This window comes from Mastigoproctus giganteus, chromosome 6, assembly GCF_048544385.1.
Source record: "Mastigoproctus giganteus isolate SK-2022 chromosome 6, ASM4854438v1, whole genome shotgun sequence".
Classification (NCBI taxonomy): domain Eukaryota; kingdom Metazoa; phylum Arthropoda; class Arachnida; order Uropygi; family Thelyphonidae; genus Mastigoproctus; species Mastigoproctus giganteus.
This window is the reverse complement of record NC_143580.1, coordinates 59,082,824-59,106,561: the sequence shown is the minus strand read 5'-3', so window position 1 is coordinate 59,106,561 and position 23,738 is coordinate 59,082,824. Positions and strand designations below refer to the sequence as shown.

The 23,738-nt window shown below is 36.9% G+C and overlaps 1 protein-coding gene across 1 annotated transcript in view; it reads right to left on the bottom strand.

The window, feature by feature from the left end:
• The window catches only part of na (sodium leak channel non-selective protein na), a 605,671-nt gene that overhangs the window by 427,957 nt on the left and 153,976 nt on the right, over positions 1-23,738 (bottom strand). The window contains exons 11-12 of the mRNA XM_090376183.1: positions 17,257-17,424; positions 7,809-7,868 (exon numbers count right to left, since the gene is read on the bottom strand). Of these exons, the coding sequence (XP_090232309.1) occupies positions 7,809-7,868; positions 17,257-17,424 (228 nt within the window). The remainder of the gene's footprint in view (positions 1-7,808; positions 7,869-17,256; positions 17,425-23,738) is intronic.

Sequence of the window (23,738 nt, the reverse complement as noted above, 5' to 3'; positions counted from 1 at the left end):
ACTGCCAAGTAGAGCTTCTTCAGAGTGATCTAGATAGACTTCAGGAATGGTCAGAAAAGTGGCAACTATGCTTTAATTTAGCAAAATGCAAGGTCTTACGCCTGGGGTTTCAAAATGACTTATACACTTGGTCAGGCACCACCCCTAGGCAGAAATGTATTTGGTGCCCTTGAGATACTTTAATTTAATATTATTATAATAAAAATTTTGAATTTCAGCTCCCTAGACGTTGGCGCTCCTATGCCCTGCTTACCAAGCTTACCGTTTTTCGCCAGCCCTGCACTTGGTGGAGTTGAACTAAAGTCAGTAGGGGAAGAAAGTAACTTGGGAGTTACAATATGGTCAGATATGAAGTTCTCTGAGCATTGTAAACAGGATGCCCATCAATAGGATGCCCATGGCATCCTATTGATGATTTACTGAACATCTGCTAGTAGAAATAAGGACATCATAATTCCCTTATATAAGGCTGTTGTTAGACCACACTTGGAACACTGTGTTCAAGTATGGAGACTGCACCTAAAAAAAGACATCAAGCTTCTTGAAAGGGTACAAAGACCACACCTGGTGAGATTGGCAAATGGCGTCCATATGAGGAAAGACTTCAAATATGTGGGTTGCACAGCCTGGAAACTAGGCACCTTAGAGGAAACTTGATTGAGGTGTTTAAGGCTCTGAGCAGCAAAAGTAAAACGAATGAGGATGAAATTTTCACAGTTATAAATGATTCTAGAACTAAGGGCAATAAATTCAAGTTACAGGGGGAGAAGTTTAGACTGGATTGCAGGAAGTTTTATTTTAGCCAGTGAGTTAGAAATTACCTTTGAATTCGAAACACTTTTGATTATAAATTTTGATCATAAATTTGATTATAAATTTTGATTTAGTTAAAAATTACCTTAGAATTTGAAAGACCAGCTAACCTTTGAATTTGGGGAAATTCAAAGGTCAGATAGATACCTATGGGAGGAGAGAAATGCATAGGTTGTCTAGTTCCTTTTCTTTTATTATTTATTTATTTTATTTTTATTATTATTTTACTCTTTTTTTTTTTTTTTCCTTTGGCTGGTGCAGCTTTAGGTTTCCTTGCACCATATGGCCATTACTAATATTAATATAAGTCCCACCTTTAAAACAAAAGGAATCATATAGTGAATAATTAGGACAACTAAGAAGAGTAGTAGCAGAGTAACCAATAATGGGATTCTGTCAGAAAAAGTAAGCAGGGCTTGGCCAACTGTAAGTGGAAATGGACATCATTGAGATTGAAACTTGAGACCACATATATTTGTGAAATGAATGAGGAAGTGTTTGGGAGGTTTAGTTCTTTTCACAGATAAGTTTGTTCTATTAGTTTGACTATTCATGATGTATTCAGTAGTAAGAAAAGGAGGAGGGATATGCTGTATGAGTAATAAAATTTTTGGATAGGGCATACACATGGTAAGAATATACCTAGCTCCTTGACATGGCCTCGACAATGCCCCCCCCCCCCACATACACGCTACTTGGGCTCCCTCCAGTCATTATCTGGCACAGTAGAGGCAGTGAGATTATACACTAGCTGATCTAGATGCCTCCTAGAGAGTTACCAATAAGTTCAGTCCAGTGGACTACCTATCGGCCAGCCTGCAAACACTGTTTTAGAACTGTACCCTCAAAATGTAAGGAAGATTGGATCTTGCCATGATGCCCATCATAACCTCAAGAGACATCAATCATATTACATGATGGAAGAGATGGGAAGTTGCCGGAGCTTTGCTCTGGAGACTAAACATAGGTTTTATGGAGGCAATGATCAAGGGTGGAATTCAGGATCATTTGGATCGAATTGAAATTCTCAAGGATACTCAGCATGGTTTCGTAAAGGGAAAATCATGTTTAACAAATCTGGTTCGCTATTTCGAAAGGGTCACTCACGAGCTGGATTTAGGGAATAATTTCGACATTGTTTATTTAGATTTCAGCAAAGCTTTTGACTCAGTCCCACATGAGCGGTTGCTTTATAAGCTGGAACAGGTTGGAATCACTGGGAAAATCCTTAGATGGATAGAAGGATGGCTTCAGGGCAGGAGGCAGAGGGTTGTGATAAATGGCTATTCCTCAGATTGGGTTGATGTAAGAAGTGGGGTTCCCCAAGGATCAGTATTAGGACCACTGTTGTTTTTAATTTTCATAAACGACATGGATGAAGGGATAGAGGGCGTGATGTCTAAATTTGCAGATGATGTTAAAATTGGGAGAGTAGTTAATGATCACTGTCAAGCTGAGCTTCTTCAGAGAGACCTAGATAGACTTCAGGAATGGTCAGAAAAATGGCAGCTGTGCTTTAATCCAACAAAGTGTAAGGTATTACACCTGGGAAACAGTAATCCCAAAAAAACTTATTCACTTGGTGGAGTTCAACTAAAGCCAGTACTGGAGGAAAGGGACTTGGGTGTTACGATACGGTCAGACATGAAATTCTCTGAGCATTGTAAACAGGTTGCAAGGAAGGCCCATGGTGTCCTATCAATGATCTATCGAACTTTTGCAAGTAGAGATAGGGACGTGATAATCCCATTATATAAGGCTTATGTTAGACCACACTTGGAATACTGTGTTCAAGTATGGAGACCGTACCTGAAGAAAGACATCGAGCTTCTTGAAAGGGTGCAAAGAAGGGTAACTCGCCTGGTGAGATCGGCAAAAGGGCGTCCTTATGAAGAAAGACTTCGAATATGTGGGTTGCAGAGTTTGGAAACTAGACACCTTAGAGAAGATTTGATTGAGGTGTTTAAGGCTCTGAGAGGCATCAGTAAAATGAATGAGGACAAAATTTTCAAGATTATAAATGATGCTAGAACTAGGGGACATAAATTCAAGTTACGGGGGGAAATGTTTAGATTGGATTGCAGGAAGTTCTATTTTAGCCAGCGAGTTATAAATTACTGGAATAAGTTGCCTTCATGGGTGGTAGAGGCCGACAGTTTGGGGAAATTCAAAGGTCATCTGGATAGTACTTTCGGGTAAGGGAAGCACATAGGATGATAGGTTTAATTTCCTTTTTATTTATTTTTTATTTTATTAATTATTATTATTTAGTTATTTATTTTTATTTTTTTGTTTTTATCATTGTTTTGTTCGGATTTATTTTTTTTAATTTTTTTTTTTTTTTTTTTTTTGGCTGGTGCAGCATAAGCCATAGGCTTTCTTGCACCATGCGGCCGTTACTAATACTAATACTAATACTAATTCAAGTCATAGGTTTTATGTATTCTATTAAACAAAGTGGTGGTATTCAATCATTTGATGAGTCATCTACCACCCAGTATTGCCTAATAACACAGGGAGGTGGCATTCTTCTATGTGGTGGTGGTGTGGACACCCCACCTCAACCCCTACTTACACTGGTTCACACCTAGTGGTAATTTTCAGAATATCAGGTGCCATACTTCAGGACTTGCACATGGGGATTATGCCCAGGGTCACTAACAGTCCCACCATGATGAAGGTATAAGCAGAGGATATGGTTGTCACAGAACAACTGGACTTTCCAAAATTCAATCTGCTTGACCTGAATGATGAAGAGGTTGAAGAAATGTACACTGAAATTGAGAGTCTTCTAGATGAGCAGAAAACCCACCACACTATTATTATGGGAGACTTCAATGCTAAGGTTGGAAAAAGACAAAACAGCACAGAAAGGGGAACTATAGGAAATTTTGGAATTGGTGAAAGAAATGAAAGAGGTGAAAGACTTGTGGAATTTGCAGAATCTCAAGGACTGTCAGTAATGAACACTTTTTTCAAGAAAAGGGTGAACAGAAAGTGGACATGGAAGAGTCCAAATGGATTAACTACTAATGAAATCGACTTCATCCTCACTAATAGAAGATATATTGTGAATGATGTCACCGTCCTGAATAAGGTAAATGTTGGAAGTGATCACAGAATGGTAAGATGTACACTTGATATAGATGTAGGAAAGGAAAGGAAAAAACTGACTTGAGTAAATAATACAAAGGTCTTTGAGATAACAGAAGAGAAGAAAAAGCAGTACGTACTGGAACTTAAGAACAAGTATGAGCTTCTGCAGACTGCTGACGACCAAGATATCGACGAGGAATATTACAACTTTTTGAAAGTGATAAAGCCCAAGAAACCTATAGGGAAAAAGAAATCCAAAGAAGAAAAAATTAGTCAAGAAACACTTGTCATGATGAACCGAAGACGACAAATGAAAAGCAAGAAAAACACTGACAGGGAGAAAATTGAGTATACTGAGTTATGCAAAGCCATTAGAAAGAGACTCAGAGAGGACATAAGAATATTTAACACAAGAAAAGTAGAACAAGCATTAAGGGAAAACAAAGGATTTAAATCAGCAGCCATGAGCAGTAATACAGAAAGACAAATGATACTGAAACTGAAGAATAGCGATGGTGTACTTATAAACAGCAGAGAAGGCATAATTCAAATAGCAGAAGACTACTATAGAGAATTATACAAGGAGCAGGGGAATGATGCCAGCAGCGGGGAAGATGGATTGCAAAGTAGCAACACATACGACATACCCAATATTCTTCCTGATGAGGTAGAACATGCATTGAAGAAAATGAAGAATCAGAAAGCCCCGGGGGAAGATGAAGTTACTGTAGAGTTGTTAAAATTGGGAGGAAGAGACATAACACAAAAACTGGCAAGGCTCTTCACAAAGTGCATTAGAAAAGGTGTGACGCCTAAGCAGTGGAATAATGCAATCATAGTTTTGCTGCATAAGAAAGGAGATAAATTGGAAATTATAGACCAATTAGCTTGTTATCCCACATCTACAAGTTGTTCACAAGGGTCATTACTAACAGATTAGAAAGAATACTGGATGAGAATCAACCGAAAGAGCAAGCTGGCTTTAGGACAGGATTCTCAACTATGGATCACCTTCATGTAATATCACAGCTAATGGAGAAAGCAAATGAATATAAAACACCATTATGCCTGGCATTTGTGGATTATGAAAAGGCATTTGACTCCATACAGCATAAGGCAATGTTTCGGGCACTGGAAAGACAAGGCATTGATACCTCATATATTATGATTTTGAAGAAAATATACGAGAGTGCTACCTCCTTTATTAGACTAGACAAAGACAGTAGGAAATTTAAAATTGAGAAAGGAGTTCGACAAGGAGACACAATATCTCCTAAGCTGTTTACTGCTGCCCTTGAGGAAGCTTTCAGAAGATTAGACTGGTCGCAGAAAGGAGTCAATGTGAACGGAGAGTACCTAAACCATTTGCGATTTGCAGATGACATTGTGGTCATAAGCCATGATCCCAAAGAATTAGAGGAAAATCTTAATCAGTTATGCACAGCTAGTAAGGATTTTGGACTAAAGATGAATATGGCTAAAACAAAAGTAATGATGAACAAGTATGCCACAGAAAGAGACATAATGATTGAAGGAGCAGTAATTGAAAAGGTGGAGTCATATACTTATCTGGGACAAGTTATTAGCTGTAATAATGATAAATGGCTGGAAGTCAAGAGAAGAATAAATTTTGGATGGATAGCATTCAGGAAATATAGTCACATACTGAAGAGCAATATCCCAGTTTGTCTGAAACGTAAAATAATGGACCAATGTATACTCCCCACCATGACTTATGGAAGTGAAACTTGGGCACTCACCAAAAGAATGGAAGAGAAGCTGAGAACCACACAGCGAAGAATGGAACGAATCATATTGGGAATAAGACTGTTAGATAAGAAGAGAAACACATGGATTAGGCAACAAACTCAAGTAAAGGACATTCTTATCAAAACTAAAGAACTAAAATGGTCTTGGGCAGGACACATAGCTCGAAGACATGATGACAGATGGACTAAGAAAATAACAGAATGGTACCCAAGAGGAGCTAGAAGAAAACCTGGAAGACAAAGGCGGAGATGGATAGATGAAATTCATGAGTTTGTGGGTAGTAAATGGATGTCCAGTGCTCAAAACAGAAGCAACTGGAAAGTTGCTGGAGAGGCCTTCATCCTGCAGTGGATTGAAAATGGCTGATGATGATGATGATGATGACCTGAATATCAGTTCCATCAGTGTTTTAGACTTCCAGGTAGCAAGTCGAGCTTGTCATTCTTGAGAGAATGTCTGTGACAGCCTCAAGGACCAAATTTACAAATATTTAGAAATATACTTACAAATATATAATACTTAATTATTATACTATTTAAGAAATAATACAAATATTATAATACTAATATACCTACAAATATTATAATACTAATATACCTACAAATATTATAATACTAATATACCTACAAATATTATAACATTAATATACTTACAAATATTTTTTATAATACTTATAAATATTTACAAATCTTACAAAAAAAATTTTTTATAAACATACAAATTTGAAGTATTTGTGTAATCTGAAGGTAATTTACTGAAATAAAAATAATGTAATAAAGCTTACAGTACACATACAACTGAAAGTTATATTACACACAGTAGACAATAAGTAATACTTTAGTATACAGAATGTTTTGTATGTAATAGTTTCTTAATGTTAAAGGATAAATAAACTAATTGTTGCTTTCAAAATGTAGTTAAATGTTATTAATTAATTTAACTTAATTTAATAGTTAATTCCCACATCCTTTTAACTGCTTTTAACATTTTTAAAATTGACTAGGGAGGATTTAGCATTAGCATTAGCATTAGTAGAGGCATATGATGCAAGAAAGCAAGCTTATTCAGCATCAGCCAAAAAAAAAGAAAAAAAAAAAAAAAAAAACAACCACTACTCCCATTTCACCCCTCAATTCGTTCGAAATACCTGTCCAGCTGAGCCTTAAATTTGTTTAGGCTATCAACTTCAACAACAAGCGATGGAAGTCTATTCCACAAACCAACTGCCCGCTGGCTAAAGGCGAATTTCCGCACATCTATCCGACATCCGCACATCTATCCGACATTTAAGAGGAAATCACTACATGGTTCAATAATGAAAAGGTATTAGGGGATATATTGATTATGCAACTTAAGTAAACCTTAATAATATATCTTACATAAAAATTTATTTCAGAAATTCAACTAAACAGTTGGACAGACAAATTGAGTAGTCAAGACCTGCTAATTTTCGTAAAATCGGACAAATGCTAATCATCCAAAAATAGCCTATACTATCCTTTGAAAAAAAAAAAAAAAAAAAAAAAAAAAAAAATCCACAAAGTTTATTTTAAATCCATAATGAGATCGTAGATCCTCTACAAGGAAAAATTACAATAAATAATTAGCATTTGTCCGATTTTACGAAAATTAGCAGGTCTTGACTACTCAAGTTGTCTGTCCAACTGTCTAATAAAGTTTCGAGATTAGGATCTCCACACATTTTTTTACTCTATGTCAAATTCAACTAAAGAGAAAAATTAACTCTGGTTAAATAATGAAGTTTCACTATAAACTAGCCTTTATGAAATATTTAATTCAGCTGTATTCATTGAATTAAACCAAGTACATATCAAGATTATAGATTTGGATATCAAAGTTATAAAAACTACCATCAATGTTAACATTAGGCTTGACATAGCCAAGTGGTCAGGAGTGAGAGTGCATAGTACGCATTCCTTGAGTGGACCAGGGTTCAAGCCCGTGACTACTAAATACGATAAATATTTGTATTGACGATTTATTGTAAACTCTACTGACTTGGTTGTCATCCCGGAGTATAAACAGAATATTTATTTTATTATTAAAATACAACACTGACAACAATCAAATTTTAACACTGACAATTTTTGCATTTTTATAAAACTCACTTTGTATACAAAATCTTCTAATACTGGAGATGCTTTAATCAATCTTACAATTCTTAATACCTGAAAGATAAGACAGTGAAATTTCTTAAGATATCTATTAGCAATAATACAATAATACATATTGCTCATCGTTGAAATTGGTCCACCTAAAAGTCTGTAAAATTTGCTAAAATTTTGCATTGGATCCATATAAGGAAAAAAAACAATTACGTTTATAAGTCAAAAGGAAAAAAATTCACTCCCAGAACAAAACAGTACGAATATTCTGTTATTTTCTTATCATTTTATTTTTTAGATAATGCGAAAAAAAAAAGTCTGCTTCCTTTCACCATTTGGCCTAAATGATACCACAAGCAACATCAATATTGCATATAGCCCCATTATGGCAGCAAGTCAAAATGGAGATGAATGCCACCTGGTGGGACAACTCTCCATGACTTCCGTGATTGTATTTGAGATGGGCAGCAGTTTGAGCTCGCCAAGGCACAGAGGTTAATATATGTCCCATCACATCCTAGAAATGATCTGCTGGAGGCAAGAGGGGATGATCCTGTGGACTAAGGAATCATGCCAGAATAATGAAAGTTCTCTGGGATAGTGCATGTGAATGGCACAATGAAAGGTACTAACGTAATGGTGGGTCACCAAATGCCTTCACTAACAACTATGGCCTATGACTATTGTAGGTGACAACTCCCTGTACCAAGACTTATGCCACTGAAAATCACAGCATAGAAAGAAATCCAGCCACTCCTAGCTGGGTCAATTTTAATAATAAGCAGTATTTTTATATAAAGTAGTAGCAAAATGAATTTCAAAACTTTTTATTAAAGTAGTTAATTAAAAATATGACAGCAAAGATTTTGCTCTCATCTTTTTAATCTCCATGGTTAATTAAGAATATCTGCTTAATTAATGGAAGTCCTTTATAACTCCTAGCAAATTTAAAATCACTTCAGAAAGCAAAAGTCATATTGTGCCAGTAATAAAATTTTGCTCATATCAACACATGTGAGATTATAATAGGGAAAGGACAAACTGGAGAACAAAATTATATGAATACCAAACTGAAGTGTCATGATATTTATATAAAGTTGAAATCTGTATATATTTACCAATGGTCAAAAAAGTCAGTGACAATATAAATCCAATGCAATAGATCCAAATGAGAAAATTAAAAAAATGAAAAATAAATGAAGCATCACAAATTTTGATTTATATTAAAATCAAAATTAAATTAATTAAAAGCAAAGCTTATTTATTTATAATATTTTCCTTTCAGTCCATGTGGTTCAGTGTATGCCATACATTAAAACATACAGGTTGAAAGGAGAGTCTCTAAATCAATAAGCTTTGTTTTTAGTTAATTTACTACGAGACTGAAGGCATTTGTCACTTTTCACGAGACTGAAGGCTTATTCACTACGAGACTGAAGGCATTTGTCATAAATTTAATAATTTATTTAAGAAAATCATTAGAAGGTATATCAACTTATAATTAACTAATAATTAGCATCTATATATCAAAGTTAAATATTTAAATTCAACAGAATAATTTCTCTCATTGGGCACAAATTTTTTACTTGTATAACAAATCTAAATATTCTCTGTGATTTATAAAAAAATTAACAGAGAGCGTGAATATGACCCAACTTTAGTTTAAAGAAACAAACTACAATCTGTCAAACATTAACACTATTAAATTAATTAATTAGCAACCAAATTCATCACTTTTCACAATAATATTAACCAACACACCTTTGACAACCCTATGGGGATAACTCTCATTAGCCACTGAGTCTTAAAGTGTTGTCATATTTAATAATTTTCTGGAGGGTTTGGTCTTGAAGAGAACCACTTTACACATTCGTTGCCACCAAAGTGACATAACAGGGCTTACCAATAGGGTATGCATGAGTGGATTTCAAGGAGGCAGGCCAACTGGACTTCTCCTAAATCTTCTAAAATAGAAAGATATTGGATCCATCAGTGTTTTAGACTGAGTGTCTGATAATACACGGAATGCCTGCTCCCCTTTAAGCCCCATCCATCACACAGTATTGTGTATTCAATTCATGGTGTATTCAATTGTAAGAAAAAGTGGGTGGGACATGCTGTATGAAGTAATGAAATTTTTGGATATGGCATACACATGGTAAGAATATACCCAGATCCTTGACATAACGTGGCCTCAACAATGCTCCCCATATACACACTACTCGGACTCCCTCCAGTCACTACCTGGCAGAGTAGAGGTAGCAAGATTATACACTAGCTGATCCGGAAGCCTCCTAGAGAGTTACAATAGGTTTGGCCTGGTGTACTAACTAGCGGCCCGCCTACAAACACCGTTTTAGAGCTGTACCCTCGAAATGTAAGGAATCTTAGGATTTTATTTATTATTCTTATTTTTATTTTTATTTTTTTATTATTTTTTTTATTTGATTTATTTTTTTTCTTTATTATTATTATTATTTTATTTTTTAATTTTATTTTTTTATTATTATTTTTTATTCGATTTATTTATTTTTCTTTATTATTATTATTATTTTATTTTTTAATTTTATTTTTTTAATTATTATTTTTTATTCGATTTATTTATTTTTCTTTATTATTATTATTATTTTATTTTTAAATTTTATTTTTATTATTATTTTTTTTATTATTTATCTGCTGGTACCACTGGGTTGGGCTCTGGGATTTGCTGGCATCTACTGGAATTGATTTTTCCTACAGTGGATGCGGGATTCTTACCTTGTAACTTTCGTTTGACAGTGCGCGTATTGTTGTGGCCCACCCCCCTCATGGTATGGACAGGTACTGGGGAGCAGCCATCCTGGTGATTGCTGCTCCCTAGTAACTAAGTGGCCAGATACAACACAACAACAGAACAAGACACACACTTCGCAGACATAGCACCATACTTGTATCTGGCCATTTCACAGAGCTCTGTACTCATCACAGTGTACATGGTGGAGTTTAGGTGCCGCTGTACATAAGACACAACACATGTCCACATGATGGTTAGTGACTCACCCACCGATATTGCACTACCTCCGGTGGGTGCAGGATTTTGTGCACATAAGCACATATAGGACAGTATACCCAGGCCGGTTTCATCTTGTCCTGGACGAGCACCAGGCAGCAGCTGCCCAGGTGTTCAGTGCTCCCTAGTGGCGAAGTGGCCTATAGTTTCTACACCAACACGGAGAACAAAGGTGAAGACAGGCTACTGCCCTGGAGCCACCATCATACCTGCCCTGGATGATGTAAACATATATATAATTGTATATAAATCTATGTAAGTTTTGTGTATATATATATATATATATATATATATATATGAATGTATGTATACTGTGTGTATTAATAAATGGAAAAAAAAAAAAATAAAAAAAATGATGTTTGGCGACTAATTCAGTCACTAATGTTGATTCGGCAGGGTTAGTAGTTGATTCAGTAGAATAAGTTCATACTAAATTACAGAAATGACGTCACTTCCTAAAGGCCGCTAACTCAGTCACTAACGTTGATTCTCTAGAGTAAGGGTAGTAATATTCTGCAAGAACAAAAGCTTCAAAGCCATCGAAGAAGCCTCTCGTGTTGAAAATGAACGAGTTCAAAAACATGGAACAACGAAAAAATGCAGAACTTTAATAATAAAATCTGCAGATTTTATTAAAGAATATTCTTTCACACAAGACCATTTCATTGCTTAAAATTTAAACAGCTTTGATTCAAGAATGAAACAATAAAACAATCACTTCAACAAACAATAACTTCTTGCAGTAGTTTTTGGTTATGACATGATACTAGTCTACAAATGGATTTCGCTAACTATTGAATTATAAAATACCTATAAAAGCATTTCGAAGATGGCTAAAACTCTAGCTGAGTGAAATCGAGAGAAGTATGCAAGAATAAAAGCTTCAAAGCCACCAAAGAAGCTTCCCATGTCGACAAAAGAACAAGTTCAAAAACATAGAGAACAAAAAAAAAAAAAAAATGCAAAGTTTAATAAAATCTGCTTCTCGAGATTCTGATCAACTTCAACCTTCTACATCGGCTTCTCATCAAGAAGCTGGACCATTGACATCATGAAATTATATTCAAGAACTTCCTGAAGATATTGATACAGAAGATTTGAATTCAAATTAATTACCTGAGGATTTTCAATTTATTCCTGAACCAGCTAGACAGAGTATACTACAACAATCAGCTTTGACTTTGAGGGACCTGCTAGAATGCCTTCTTCCTGATGCTGAAACAATATTGTTGGTAGTCATTTACATTTATTATTGACACATTATTGAATTTATCCATTTTGTTTTACTTTTTATACGATTGAATAAGTTGCATTGTTACAACAATTTTCTCACAAAAAATGCAACCAAATACCAATGATACTTAGTGGAGATTTCAACGTTAATTTTTCAGATACTCAATCCAAACCTTTCACTGATTTCTTAGAATATAAATTTGGGCTAATGTTAAATACTTCTAGATCTGTATTGACTACTCATCATGGAACTATAATTGATGCTGTGTTTCAAAGACATTTACACTCTTTACAATCTTAAGTGTATGCATCATATTTTAGCTATCACAAACCCATTGTAAGTAAATTACCTATTGAACATGTATTGAAACCTCAAATTCATGAAACTGTCGAAAAAAAATAAATGCTTTAAAATGTTAACCGTGTTCGGATTCTTTTCATACTAAAGGTGTATAAAGCCTTGAATGGTTTAAGCATGCTCAATGCTGATGGGATTCTTCCTCTAGCTCAGAAAAATCACCTGAGAGGGCATAAATTCAAATTGAGGAAAGACAGATGTAGGATAGACGTGCGGAAATTTGCCTTTAGCCAGCGGGTGGTTGGTTGGTGGAACAGACTTCCATCCCTTGTGGTGGAGGTTGATAGCCTAAATAAGTTTAAGGCTCAGCTGGACAGGTATTTTGAACGAACAGAGGGGTGAAGTGGAAGTGGGTTTTTTTTTTTTTTTTGGCTGATGCTGCATAAGCTTGCTTTCTTGCATCAAATGCCTCTACTAATGCTAATGCTAATGCTAATGAGAGATCCTTGGCAAGGGATGCGAAGAAAAACAGCAAAGAGTTCTTTACTTATGTAAACTCTAGAAGGAAGGGGATGAATCAGATTGGTCCACTTGATATCGATGGGTCAACTGTTGATGACCCTGCTCAGGTAGCTAACAAACTAAATGAATATTTTGCATCGACATTCACACATGAGGAGTTATTCAGCGAGGGGAATGCCAGAGGTGTATTCAACTCTAGCAGTAAGCTAGAGAATCTTGTAATAACTGAGAGCAAAGTGGAGGAGAAATTGTTGAAGATAAACACAAGAAAGGCACCTGGGGTGGATGGGATCTATCCAGTTATATTAAAGGAGGCAGCAAAGGAAGTAAGCAAACCCTTAGCCATAATTATGAGAGCTTCCTTGGACTCAGGGGAGGTACCCATGGACTGGAGATGTGCAAATGTGACCAATTCACAAAGGAGGATCAAAGGCTGACACAAGTAATTATAGACCTGTGAGTTTAACTTCTGTTCCCGGAAAATTAATGGAGGCACTGGTTAAAGAAGCACTGCAGGATCATCTAGACAAGACTTCAGTTATAGCTAGGACACAGCATGGTTTTGTTAAGGGGAAGTCTTGCCTGACCAATTTGATTGGATACTATGATGCAGTCACAAAAGAACTGGATGCAGGGAATAACTTTGATATTATATACTTGGATCTTAGAAAGGCTTTTGATACTGTTGCACATGGAAGACTGCTGCACAAATTGGAGCAGTGTGGCATTGGAGGCAAATTGCTGCTATGGATAAAGGGGTGGTTGAGGGGGAGAAGACAGAGAGTGGTAATCAATGGACACTGCTCGTTGTGGACTAATGTTATTAGTGGAGTCCCTCAGGGTTCAGTATTTGGTCCTTTATTGTTTTCTGTATTTATAAATGATATTGATGATGGTATATCAGGCTTAATATCCAAGTTTGCAGACGATACGAAGGTTGGCAGGGTTGTCAAGGACACTACTGACACTATGCTGCTGCAACAGGATTTGGAAAGGTTGAGCAGATGGGCTGAGAGGTGGCAAATGAAGTTTAACATTGTCAAATGTAAATGGGAAACAGCAACCCCAGAGCAACGTATCAACTCTGTGGTACTACACTGACAGTGGTAGAGAATGAAAGGGACCTGGGGGTGGTTGTGCAGGCAGATATGAAGTTCTCTGAGCAGTGCAGACGGGCTGCAAGAGTAGCTCATGGTGTATTGTCAATGATATATAGGAATTTTTCTAGCAGGGATAAGGAGGTGATTATTCCCTTGTATAAGGCAATGGTCAGGCCACACCTAGAGTACTGTATACAGGCCTGGAGGCCTCATTTCAAGAAGGATGTAGAGCTGCTGGAACGAGTACAGAGAAGGGCAACAAGATTGGTGAATGGGACGAAGGGGTGCTCTTACGAAGAAAGGCTTAAGTTTTGCGAATTACAGTGTCTGGAAACTAGGCACCAGCGAGGTGATCTGATAGAGGTGTACAAAGCCTTGAATGGTTTGAGCATGCTCAATGCTGATGGGATTCTTCCTCTTGCTGAGAATAATCACCTGAGAGGGCATAAATTCAAATTGAGGAAAGACAGATGTAGGATAGATGTGCGGAAATTTGCCTTTAGCCAGCGGGTGGTTGGTAGGTGGAAAAGACTTCCATCCCTTGTCGTGGAAGTTGATAGCCTAAATAAGTTTAAGGCTCAGCTGGACAGGTATTTCGAACGAACAGAGGGGTGAAGTGGAAGTGGTTATTTTTTATTTATTTATGTTACTTTTTTTTTTTCTTTTTTTTTTTGGCTGATGCTGCATAAGCTTGCTTTCTTGCATCAAATGCCTCTACTAATGCTAATGCTAATGCTAAACCCCTTTAACCTCGTCCAAGCCAAGGATGTTTTCACGTAAAAAAAAACATCTTTTGTACATATAGGGTACACATGGTGTTTTTTTTTACTCACAAGGCATTGTTCATTATGAATTTGCCCTACATGGTCAAATTGAAGTGTCTGAGAATTATTGCTTTAAAACAATAAAACAGTTCTATGGTGATTGCATGATGTTGCTTGGTGAAAATGGCTAGAAAAGTGGGCTTCAGGGAATTTGTGCTTGAATCATTATGACAAATACCACTACACACTTTTTTCCCCAAGCTTAAAGTCCATTGAGAGGTCACAAATTTTCAATGCCCGAGGAAGTTATTCAGAATGCAACACACGAACTAATAGAAATTTCGTTTTCTTTTTTTTTTATGTAGAATGCTTCCAGAAAAGTTGGAATCAGTGTATATGGTTTCAAAGTGATTACTTCAAAAGTTCAAAAGAGAACCATCCAAATAATCCGTAAGCTTCATCATTTCCCAAGTATTAGTTCTATCCTCGGGACATTTTGACTGCATGTGAAATTTTCAAAAATCTGGTAAAGGCTAAGTTCCAATGTTGAAAAATTTGAGGTTCTGCTGTATACACAAAAACTAAGCAAAACCATAAGTTTATATAACAGTTAATAAAGATTATTATTAAAGTAATTTGTTCATTCAAAAAATATATTTTTGAATCTTCAAATTCATATAAACTGAAGTGTTGTATAAGTTTATGACTATTTGAATTACATATATTGGTTTGGGCTACATGCCACCATAAAAAATATGATCTGCTATTAATGGTATACCAGTGTAATTGTCATGCCAATGAAGTTGTTTATACTCTTGCCATATAACTGTCATGAATATAAACAGAAAACTGTGCATATTTTGCATTATTATAATACATACAAGAACATGAATTTCTGGCTAAGGTAAAGAAAGCCAACACGAGAACCACAGGCTTTTAATAATGAGAAAAAAACTAATTAATACATTGTTATTGACTTCTACTGCCACTACCGATAACACACACCATCTGTTTACCGAGAATGAAGGGAGAAACTGCAGTAGTGGGAAACGAGTTTACCCAGTATAAGTTTACCGAAGTTTCTTGTTGGCTTTCTTTACCTTTACTGAACTTCTGAATCAGAGGTTCTTTTGCAGACCTGGTAACTTAAAATAATAATCATAAGAAGAAGAATCTTTATTGCAACACTTAGAATGATAATTTACATAATAGTAGTTGCAACAGCCCATCAAGGCAGTGGCCAGGGGTTAACAATATACTACAGAGACATTATTGCTCAAAAAGCCAAACATACATAAATAAATAACAGAATAATAAATAAATAAAATAAAGTACAGGCAAATGGAGAAATAACTCGAGTATACTACATATATAGAACATTAAGTGAGTGTACAACCATTTTTTTCAAAATACATACTATAAGGATATACATTGAAGTGCATAAATATGTACATAGTTGGTTGAGTTAAGAATATACATTGCTCAAGACTCATATTATAATAGTAGTAGTAGTAGCCTTGGCCACCCCACTGAGTATTCTTTTCTTATATTGTCAATCTCAACAGAACTCGTCGAAGTCGACATCAAGTCCTGGATTCGAGACAGCATCTGCTGAGGAAGAAACCGGTCTGATAGATGAAGGCGTCTTTGCTGAGAGCATAGCTGGGGAATTGCTTGTAGATGTGCTACTGGAATTATCCATGCACAGTGAGACCAGTTACGAGTTTGACTGTTGTGATGAGCCTCCTTTCATAAATGAGTGACATGAGCCTTGGGATGTTAAGTGCATTGGCCAAAGTGGTGGTCCAGAGCAGGGGAGGCAGGCTAAGTTTGTGGCACATCCACTTGAGAAGCTAATACTCGGATGAGAAAATTGGTTTGGTGGTAGAGGGAGATGCAGATGCCCAAATCTTTGCAGCATAGAGAAGTAGCAGATATACTATTGTTGAAATGCATCTCACCATGATGGATTTGTCTGTTACATAGTGCAGATGTTGCTTACATATCCATCTCAGTCTGGAGGCTTTTGTGAGGAGTATGTCTACATGCTGGCCGAAAAGAAGTTTTGGGTCAAATCTGATTCCTAGGTCAATGTGATGTTGGATAAGCGGGATGGAGGCTCCATTGAGGGCTGGATAGATTTTTGTTGGCTGCTGCTTTAATGAGAAGACCACGATTTCTGAATTCTCAGGATTGATCATACAGTAAATCTGATTTCCAAACAGGAGTCTGTTTTGAACACTGAATGAAGGTGAATTCAAATGAAATCCTACAAACCTTGAATAAAGAACAATTAAATCCATCTTATTTAGATTTTGATAAACATCATAAGTGTTTAAACCTGCAAACAGTGATCAAATAACACTGACATCTAGTAATACGAGGGATCTACAATCATAGTTACAGTAAGGCATATCAGAGTAAAATACAATTATATATTATTATAACATTTATATTACATTATCATTCGTCATGCAATTTTTACCTGAAAATATGCTAATTCAGTCATGAAAAGCTCAGGAATTATGTGAAGCGTTGTTCCTAATGACAATAAAAGTTCAAATTTATGGAGAGACCTTCTGTAGTAACTATGGAACCCTAGGCACCATATCTTGAACATTACTTCAAGGTCAAAAAAGAGAGTAAAACCAACCTGTAATAAGCAAAAACCAACCTGTAATAAGCAACAAAATAAAATCATATTAAAGCTTGAATGAATGATATCTAATTGTTAAACACTTGGATATGGCGATAAATAAATGGGCACATAACACAAAAAGAGATGTATAGTTGATTAACTGGAAATAATTACATTGCATTAACAAGAAATATTTTAAATATTATTACTATATTAACTAGAAATATTTTAAATATTATTACTATATTAACTAGAAATATTTTGCAAATACATATCTCCAAATAGACTACATTTACTGCACATCAAATTCAGTTCAAAACTGTAATAAAAACACAATTATAATTATTAAGATTAAAATAGTATAAATTGTAATTATCATTAAGATTATAATGATAATTAATGTTATTATAATTTAATTTCTTGAAAGATAGATATATGTGGGAAAAAACTCATTCCAATAACAGATTAAAAAAAAAAACCCTACACTCCACTTAAATTACGTTGTACACGTTGAGAACCTTGTTAATCAATTTGTCCCTGGAGAGAATCTGCATGGCTCACACAGTAGAATTTTCTCAGAGTGGCCTGTGCTTACTCTTGATTTGGTTATTAGCAGCGATTCTACATGCATTAAAAATTTGCGGGTAAAAGACCTACTGGGTGGCAGCGATCACAGTGTACTAACGTGGAATTTAATTAAAGACATAACTACTGCCAAGAGTAAAGGGGAAGACTTTTGCTTTTGTAAAGGTAACTACAGTGATCTTAGACAGTTTTTAAATTCTCTGCAGTGGGACCAACTGATTATTTCACCAACAGCAAATTCTAAATGGGAAGCATTCAGGGAAGTAATCAAAGAAGCCTGGCTTTTCATATCTACGAAGAAATACTGTTCAAGGCTTAGATGTAAATGGATTGTTGAGGGGAAGAAGATAGAGAGTGGTAATCAATGGACACTGCTCATCTTGGACTAATGTTATTAGTGGAGTCCCTCAGGGTTCAGTGTTGGGTCCATTATTGTTTTCTGTATTTATAAATGATATTGATGATGGTATATCAAGATTAATGTCCAAGTTTGCAGACGATACAAAGGCTGGCAGGGTTGTCAGGGATGCTACTGACACTATGCTGTTGCAACAGGATCTGGAAAGGTTGAGCAGATGGGCTGAGAGGTGGCAAATGAAGTTTAACGTTGACAAATGCAAAGTATGACATATGGGAAACAGCAACCCCAGAGCAACATATCAACTCTGTGGTACTACACTGACAGTGGTAGAGAATGAAAAGGACCTGGGGGTAATTGTGCAGGCAGATATGAAGTTCTCTGAGCAGTACAGACGTGTGCAAGAGTAGCTCATGGTGTCTTGTCAATGATATACAGGAATTTTTCTAGCAGGGATAAGGAGGTGATTATTCCCTTGTATAAGGCAATGGTCAGGCCACACCATGAGTACTGTATACAAGTCTGGAGGCTTCATTTCAAGAAGGATGTAGAACTGCTGGAACTAGTACAGAGAAGGGCAACAAGATTAGTGAATGGAACAAAGGGGTACTCTTACGAAGAAAGGCTTAAGTTTTGCAAATTACAGTGTCTGGAGACTAGACACCAGCAAGGTGATCTGATAGAGGTGTATAAAGCCTTGAATGATTTGAGCATGCTCAATGCTGATGGGATTCTTCCTCTTGCTCAGAATAATCACCTGAGGGGGCATAAATTCAAATTGAGGAAATACAGATGTAGGACAGATGTGCGGAAATTTGCCTTTAGCCAGTGGGTAGTTGGTAGGTGGAACAGACTTCCATCCCTTGTCGTGGAAGTTGATAACCTAAATAAATTTAAGGCTCAGCTGGACAGGTATTTCGAAGGAATGGAGGGGTGAAGTGGAAGTGGGATTTTTTTTTTTTTTTTTTTGGCTGATGCTGCATAAGCTTGCTTTCTTGCATCATATGCCTCTACTAATGCTAGATGTCAGATGAACTATTGAGACACGTGGCAGAGAAGAAAAGTGCATAGGATGCATATAAATTATCAGGTGATACACAAACCAATAGTAGATAAAAATTAGCCTGTAATCAAGTCACAAAGGAAGTTAGGCAAGCTAAGACAGATTATGAGATGTCTCTAGCGAAGAATGCCAAGAAAAGCAAAAAAGACGTCTTGCTTATATTAACAGCAGAAGGAAGGAGATGAATCACATTGGGCAGCTTGATGTCAATTGGGTAACTGTTGAATGACCCTGCTCATGTAGCTAACAAATTAAATAGATATTTTAGATATAGATATCAAACTACAACAGGGAGCTAAATTACTTTGTGATAACTGAAAGGAAAGTTGAAGACAAATATTTAAAGCTGAACATAAAAAAAGGCACCTTGGGCAGATGAGATATATCCAATCTAGGTCTTAGAGGTTGTCACAGACATTTTCTCAGATATGCCAGACAAGCTGTACTTCCTACCTGGGAGTCTAAAACGCTGATGGAACTGATATTCGGGTGACACTCAAGTCAAGTGGACCCAATTTCGGCGAAGTCCTGACGGTCTGTAACAGCCAAATCCTCTGCTTGCACCTTCACGATGGTGGGACTGTTAGTAATCCTGGGTATAATCTCCATGCACAAGTACATGGTGGGTGACCACCCAGGTGTGAACCAACGTAAGCAGGGGTCGAGGTGTGGCGCCCACACCACATGGAGGAACGCCGACCCTCTATGTTACCAGGCAGTACTAGGTGGTAGATGACTCTCATCAACCGGTGAAATACCACCACTTTGCTTATTGGAGGCTTGAAGTGGTGGAACCCATGTTTAGTCTCTAGAGCTAAGTTCCGGTCAACCCTTCCCTATCTCTTCCATCATGCAGTATGATTGATGACTTTTGAGGTTATGATGAACATCGTGGCAAGATCCAATATTCCTTACATTTCGAGGGTACAGCTCTAAAATGGTATTCGCAGGCCGACCGCTAGTTAGTACACCAGACCGAACCTATTGGTAACTCTTTAGGAGACTTCCGGACCAGCTAGTGTATAATCTTGCTACCTCTACTCTGCCAGATAGTGACTGGAGGGAGTCCGAGTAGTGTGTATGCGGGGAGCATTGTCGAGGCCACGTTATGTCAAGGATCTGGGTATATTCTTACCACATGTACGCCATATCCAAAAATTTCATTACTTCATACAGCATGTCCCACCCACTTTTTCTTACTATTGAATACACCATGAATTGTCAAACTAATAGAGCAAGCTTATCTGCGAAAAGATCTAAACCTCCCAAGCACTTCCTAATTCATTTCACAAATATACATGGTCTCAATTCTAATCTCAACGATGTCCATTTCCACTTGCAGTCTGCCAAACCCAATGTACTTTTTCTAACAGAACCTCAGTTATCGGTTGATTCAACTACTGCTCATCTCAGATGCCCAAATTATTCACTGTATGATTCCTTTCGCCTCAAAGGTGGTACTTGTGCATATGTTCATTCTGATATTCCCTGTCAGAGACTTGGCAATTTGGAATCACCTCTCTTTGATCTTCTCTGGCTTAAAATCTCTCTACCTCGGTCAAATTCATCTGTTGTCTCTACTGATCTCTCAACTCCACTAATCACTTGGAGCTCTTTGACTTCCTCTCTTTGAGACTTGACTTTCTCCAGTCCAACTTTCCTAACAGTGAGGTAATTTTCCTTGGTGATTTTAATGTTCACAACTCCAGCTGGCTTCCATTTTCTAGTCACACCGACCCAGCTGGTCGAGATACTGAGGCTTTTGTAATTACTAATGAGCTTGCACAGATTGTTCATTTACCTACAAGATTACCAGACAATCCTAATCATACAGCCAATACGCTTGATCTTTTTCTCACAAACAACCCATCTAAGTACACGGTCAAAGTGAGAGCTCCATTTAGGCACTTCAGATCACAACTTGGTGATTGTCTCTTCTCCAATGGAACCTTTATCTCATGGCTATTCCCAACCTCGTGTTTTTTGGTATTACAAGAATGCAAAATGGGATGACATGCGAGACTTCTTTTCTTTGCTCAGATCGTGTGAGTGAAATTATTCGTGCAGGAATGGAATCCTTTATCCCACACTCCACTTTAAAATCTCATCCTTTATCTAAACTTTGGTTTTCCAATAAATGTGCTAAGGCTGTTCAAGAGAAGAATGTTGCATATCGTAATTGGCTTGTTTCCAATTCTTCAGTTTCATTTTCTGCCTACATCAAAGCTTGCAACAATTGCAAAGCAGTTATTAATCAGTCCAAACTAGAGTTTGAACAGGCTAAGAGTAGAAAACTTGCTTCCTGCTCTAATGGTATCTGAGCATTCTGGTCTCTTGCCAAAGCTATTGGCCGCAACTTTTGCCCATCTCTGCTCCCACCTCGATCAAACCAGATGGTTCTGTTGTCACTTCAACTACGGATAAAGCTGACCTGCTAGCATCCCATTTTTCTTCCAACTCATGTATTAATGATCTTGGTAAAACACCTCCCACCATTCCCAACACGCTCCATTCAATGCCTCCTGTGGTCTTCCGTCAAAAGGATGTCAGAAGGATTTTGACAAATCTTGATGCTAAGAAAGCTCCAGGTCCCGATGGTATTTCTCCACTTGTTCTCAAAACCTGGGCTCCTGAACTTACTCCTATTCTTTGCCGCCTTTTTTCACTTTCTTATTCCAAAGGTGTTTTTCCTTCTGCTTGAAAATTTGCTCATATCCAGCCAGTTCTTAAAATGGGTGACAAATCCCTCCCATCCAATTATCGTCCTATGGCAATTACTTCTACTCTTTCTAAAGTAATGGAGAAATCAATTAACCGCTAACTCTTAAACTACCTAGAAACCTTCCCTTCCATCTGATCAACGATCGCCAGTATGGATTCCGTCAGTGTCGATCCACTGGTGATATTCTGGCTTATGTTACCCATTTATGGACAAATTCAATAGAAAGGTTCGGTGAAACACAAGTAGTTGCTCTTGACATCTCAAAGGCTTTCAATCGTGTTTGGCATAAAGATCTTCTAAACAAGCTTCCATCTTATGGTTTGCCAACTGTTTTTAGTAATTGGTTATCCAGTTTTCTCTCTGATCGCTAACTGAGGGTGATGGTAGATGGGTCTCTGTCTTCTAACTTCTCCACTAATGCCGGTGTTCCCCAAGGTTCAGTTCTTTCCCCCACTCTTTTCCTCTTGTATATTAATGACCTTCTTCCATTGACTGGAAATCCTATCCATAGTTTTCCCAATGATAGCACATTGCATTCCACTTTTCATTTTGAAAAACCTTGTCCTGCTCAATCAGCTTCAACTTCTCGAAAATCTGGTACCAATTCCTTAAATGTCGATCTTCAGGTATTTCTACAGTGGGACAAAGACAACTTAGTCGATTTCAACCCTTCTAAAACTCAGTCTTGTCTTATATCTCGCAAAAAGGATTCTTCTGCTCCTATGCTTATCTTTAGTGACACTCCGATTTCTAGGCAAAATGATATATCTCTTTTGGGGATTACCCTGACTTCTAATCTCTCTTGGCACAAGCACATTACAAATATTGCTTCTTCTGCATCTAAAAAACTTGGTTTTCTCTTTCGCTCTCGGCATTACTTTTCTTCCAAACAGCTGCTCACTCTGTATAAATCGCAAATTCGCCCTGCCATGGAATATTGTTCCCACATCTGGGGTGGTGTCCCCAAAAACTCTCTCAGGCTTCTTGATTCCATTCAGAAGAGGGCAGTTAGGTTAATTAATGATTCATCTCTAACAGAGTCTCTCCACTCGTTGTCTCATAGACGTACTGTTTCTGCTGCATGCCTCTTCTACAGATACTTCCATGGGCACTGTTCTTCTGAATTGGCTTCTATAATTCCCGCTCTCTCTTTCAAAACAATCCGAACACGTGCCGCCACCAGCCAACATTCATTTACTCTCGAACTTCAAACTCACAGAACCAACTTTTCATCTTCCTCGTTTATTCATTCAACTGCCGTTTTCTGGAACAACCTTCCTTCATACGTATTTCCTGAAAATTACAGTTTAGTCCAATGTCAACAAATATCTTCTTTCGTCTTCTCAATCTCCAACCCAAGCATGGTACTAAGTACTATAGGTTCTAATATCTCTCGTGTTTGGGGTTTACATAAAAAAAAAAAAAAAAAAACCATCATATTAAGGGAAGCAGCAAAGGAGGTGAGCAAATCTTTATCCATAATTATGAGAGCATCTTTGGATTCAGAGGAGGTCCTTACTGACTGGAGATGTATGAATGTATCCCCAATTCATAAAGGGGATCACAAGGTGATATGAGTAATTACAGATCTATCAGCTTAA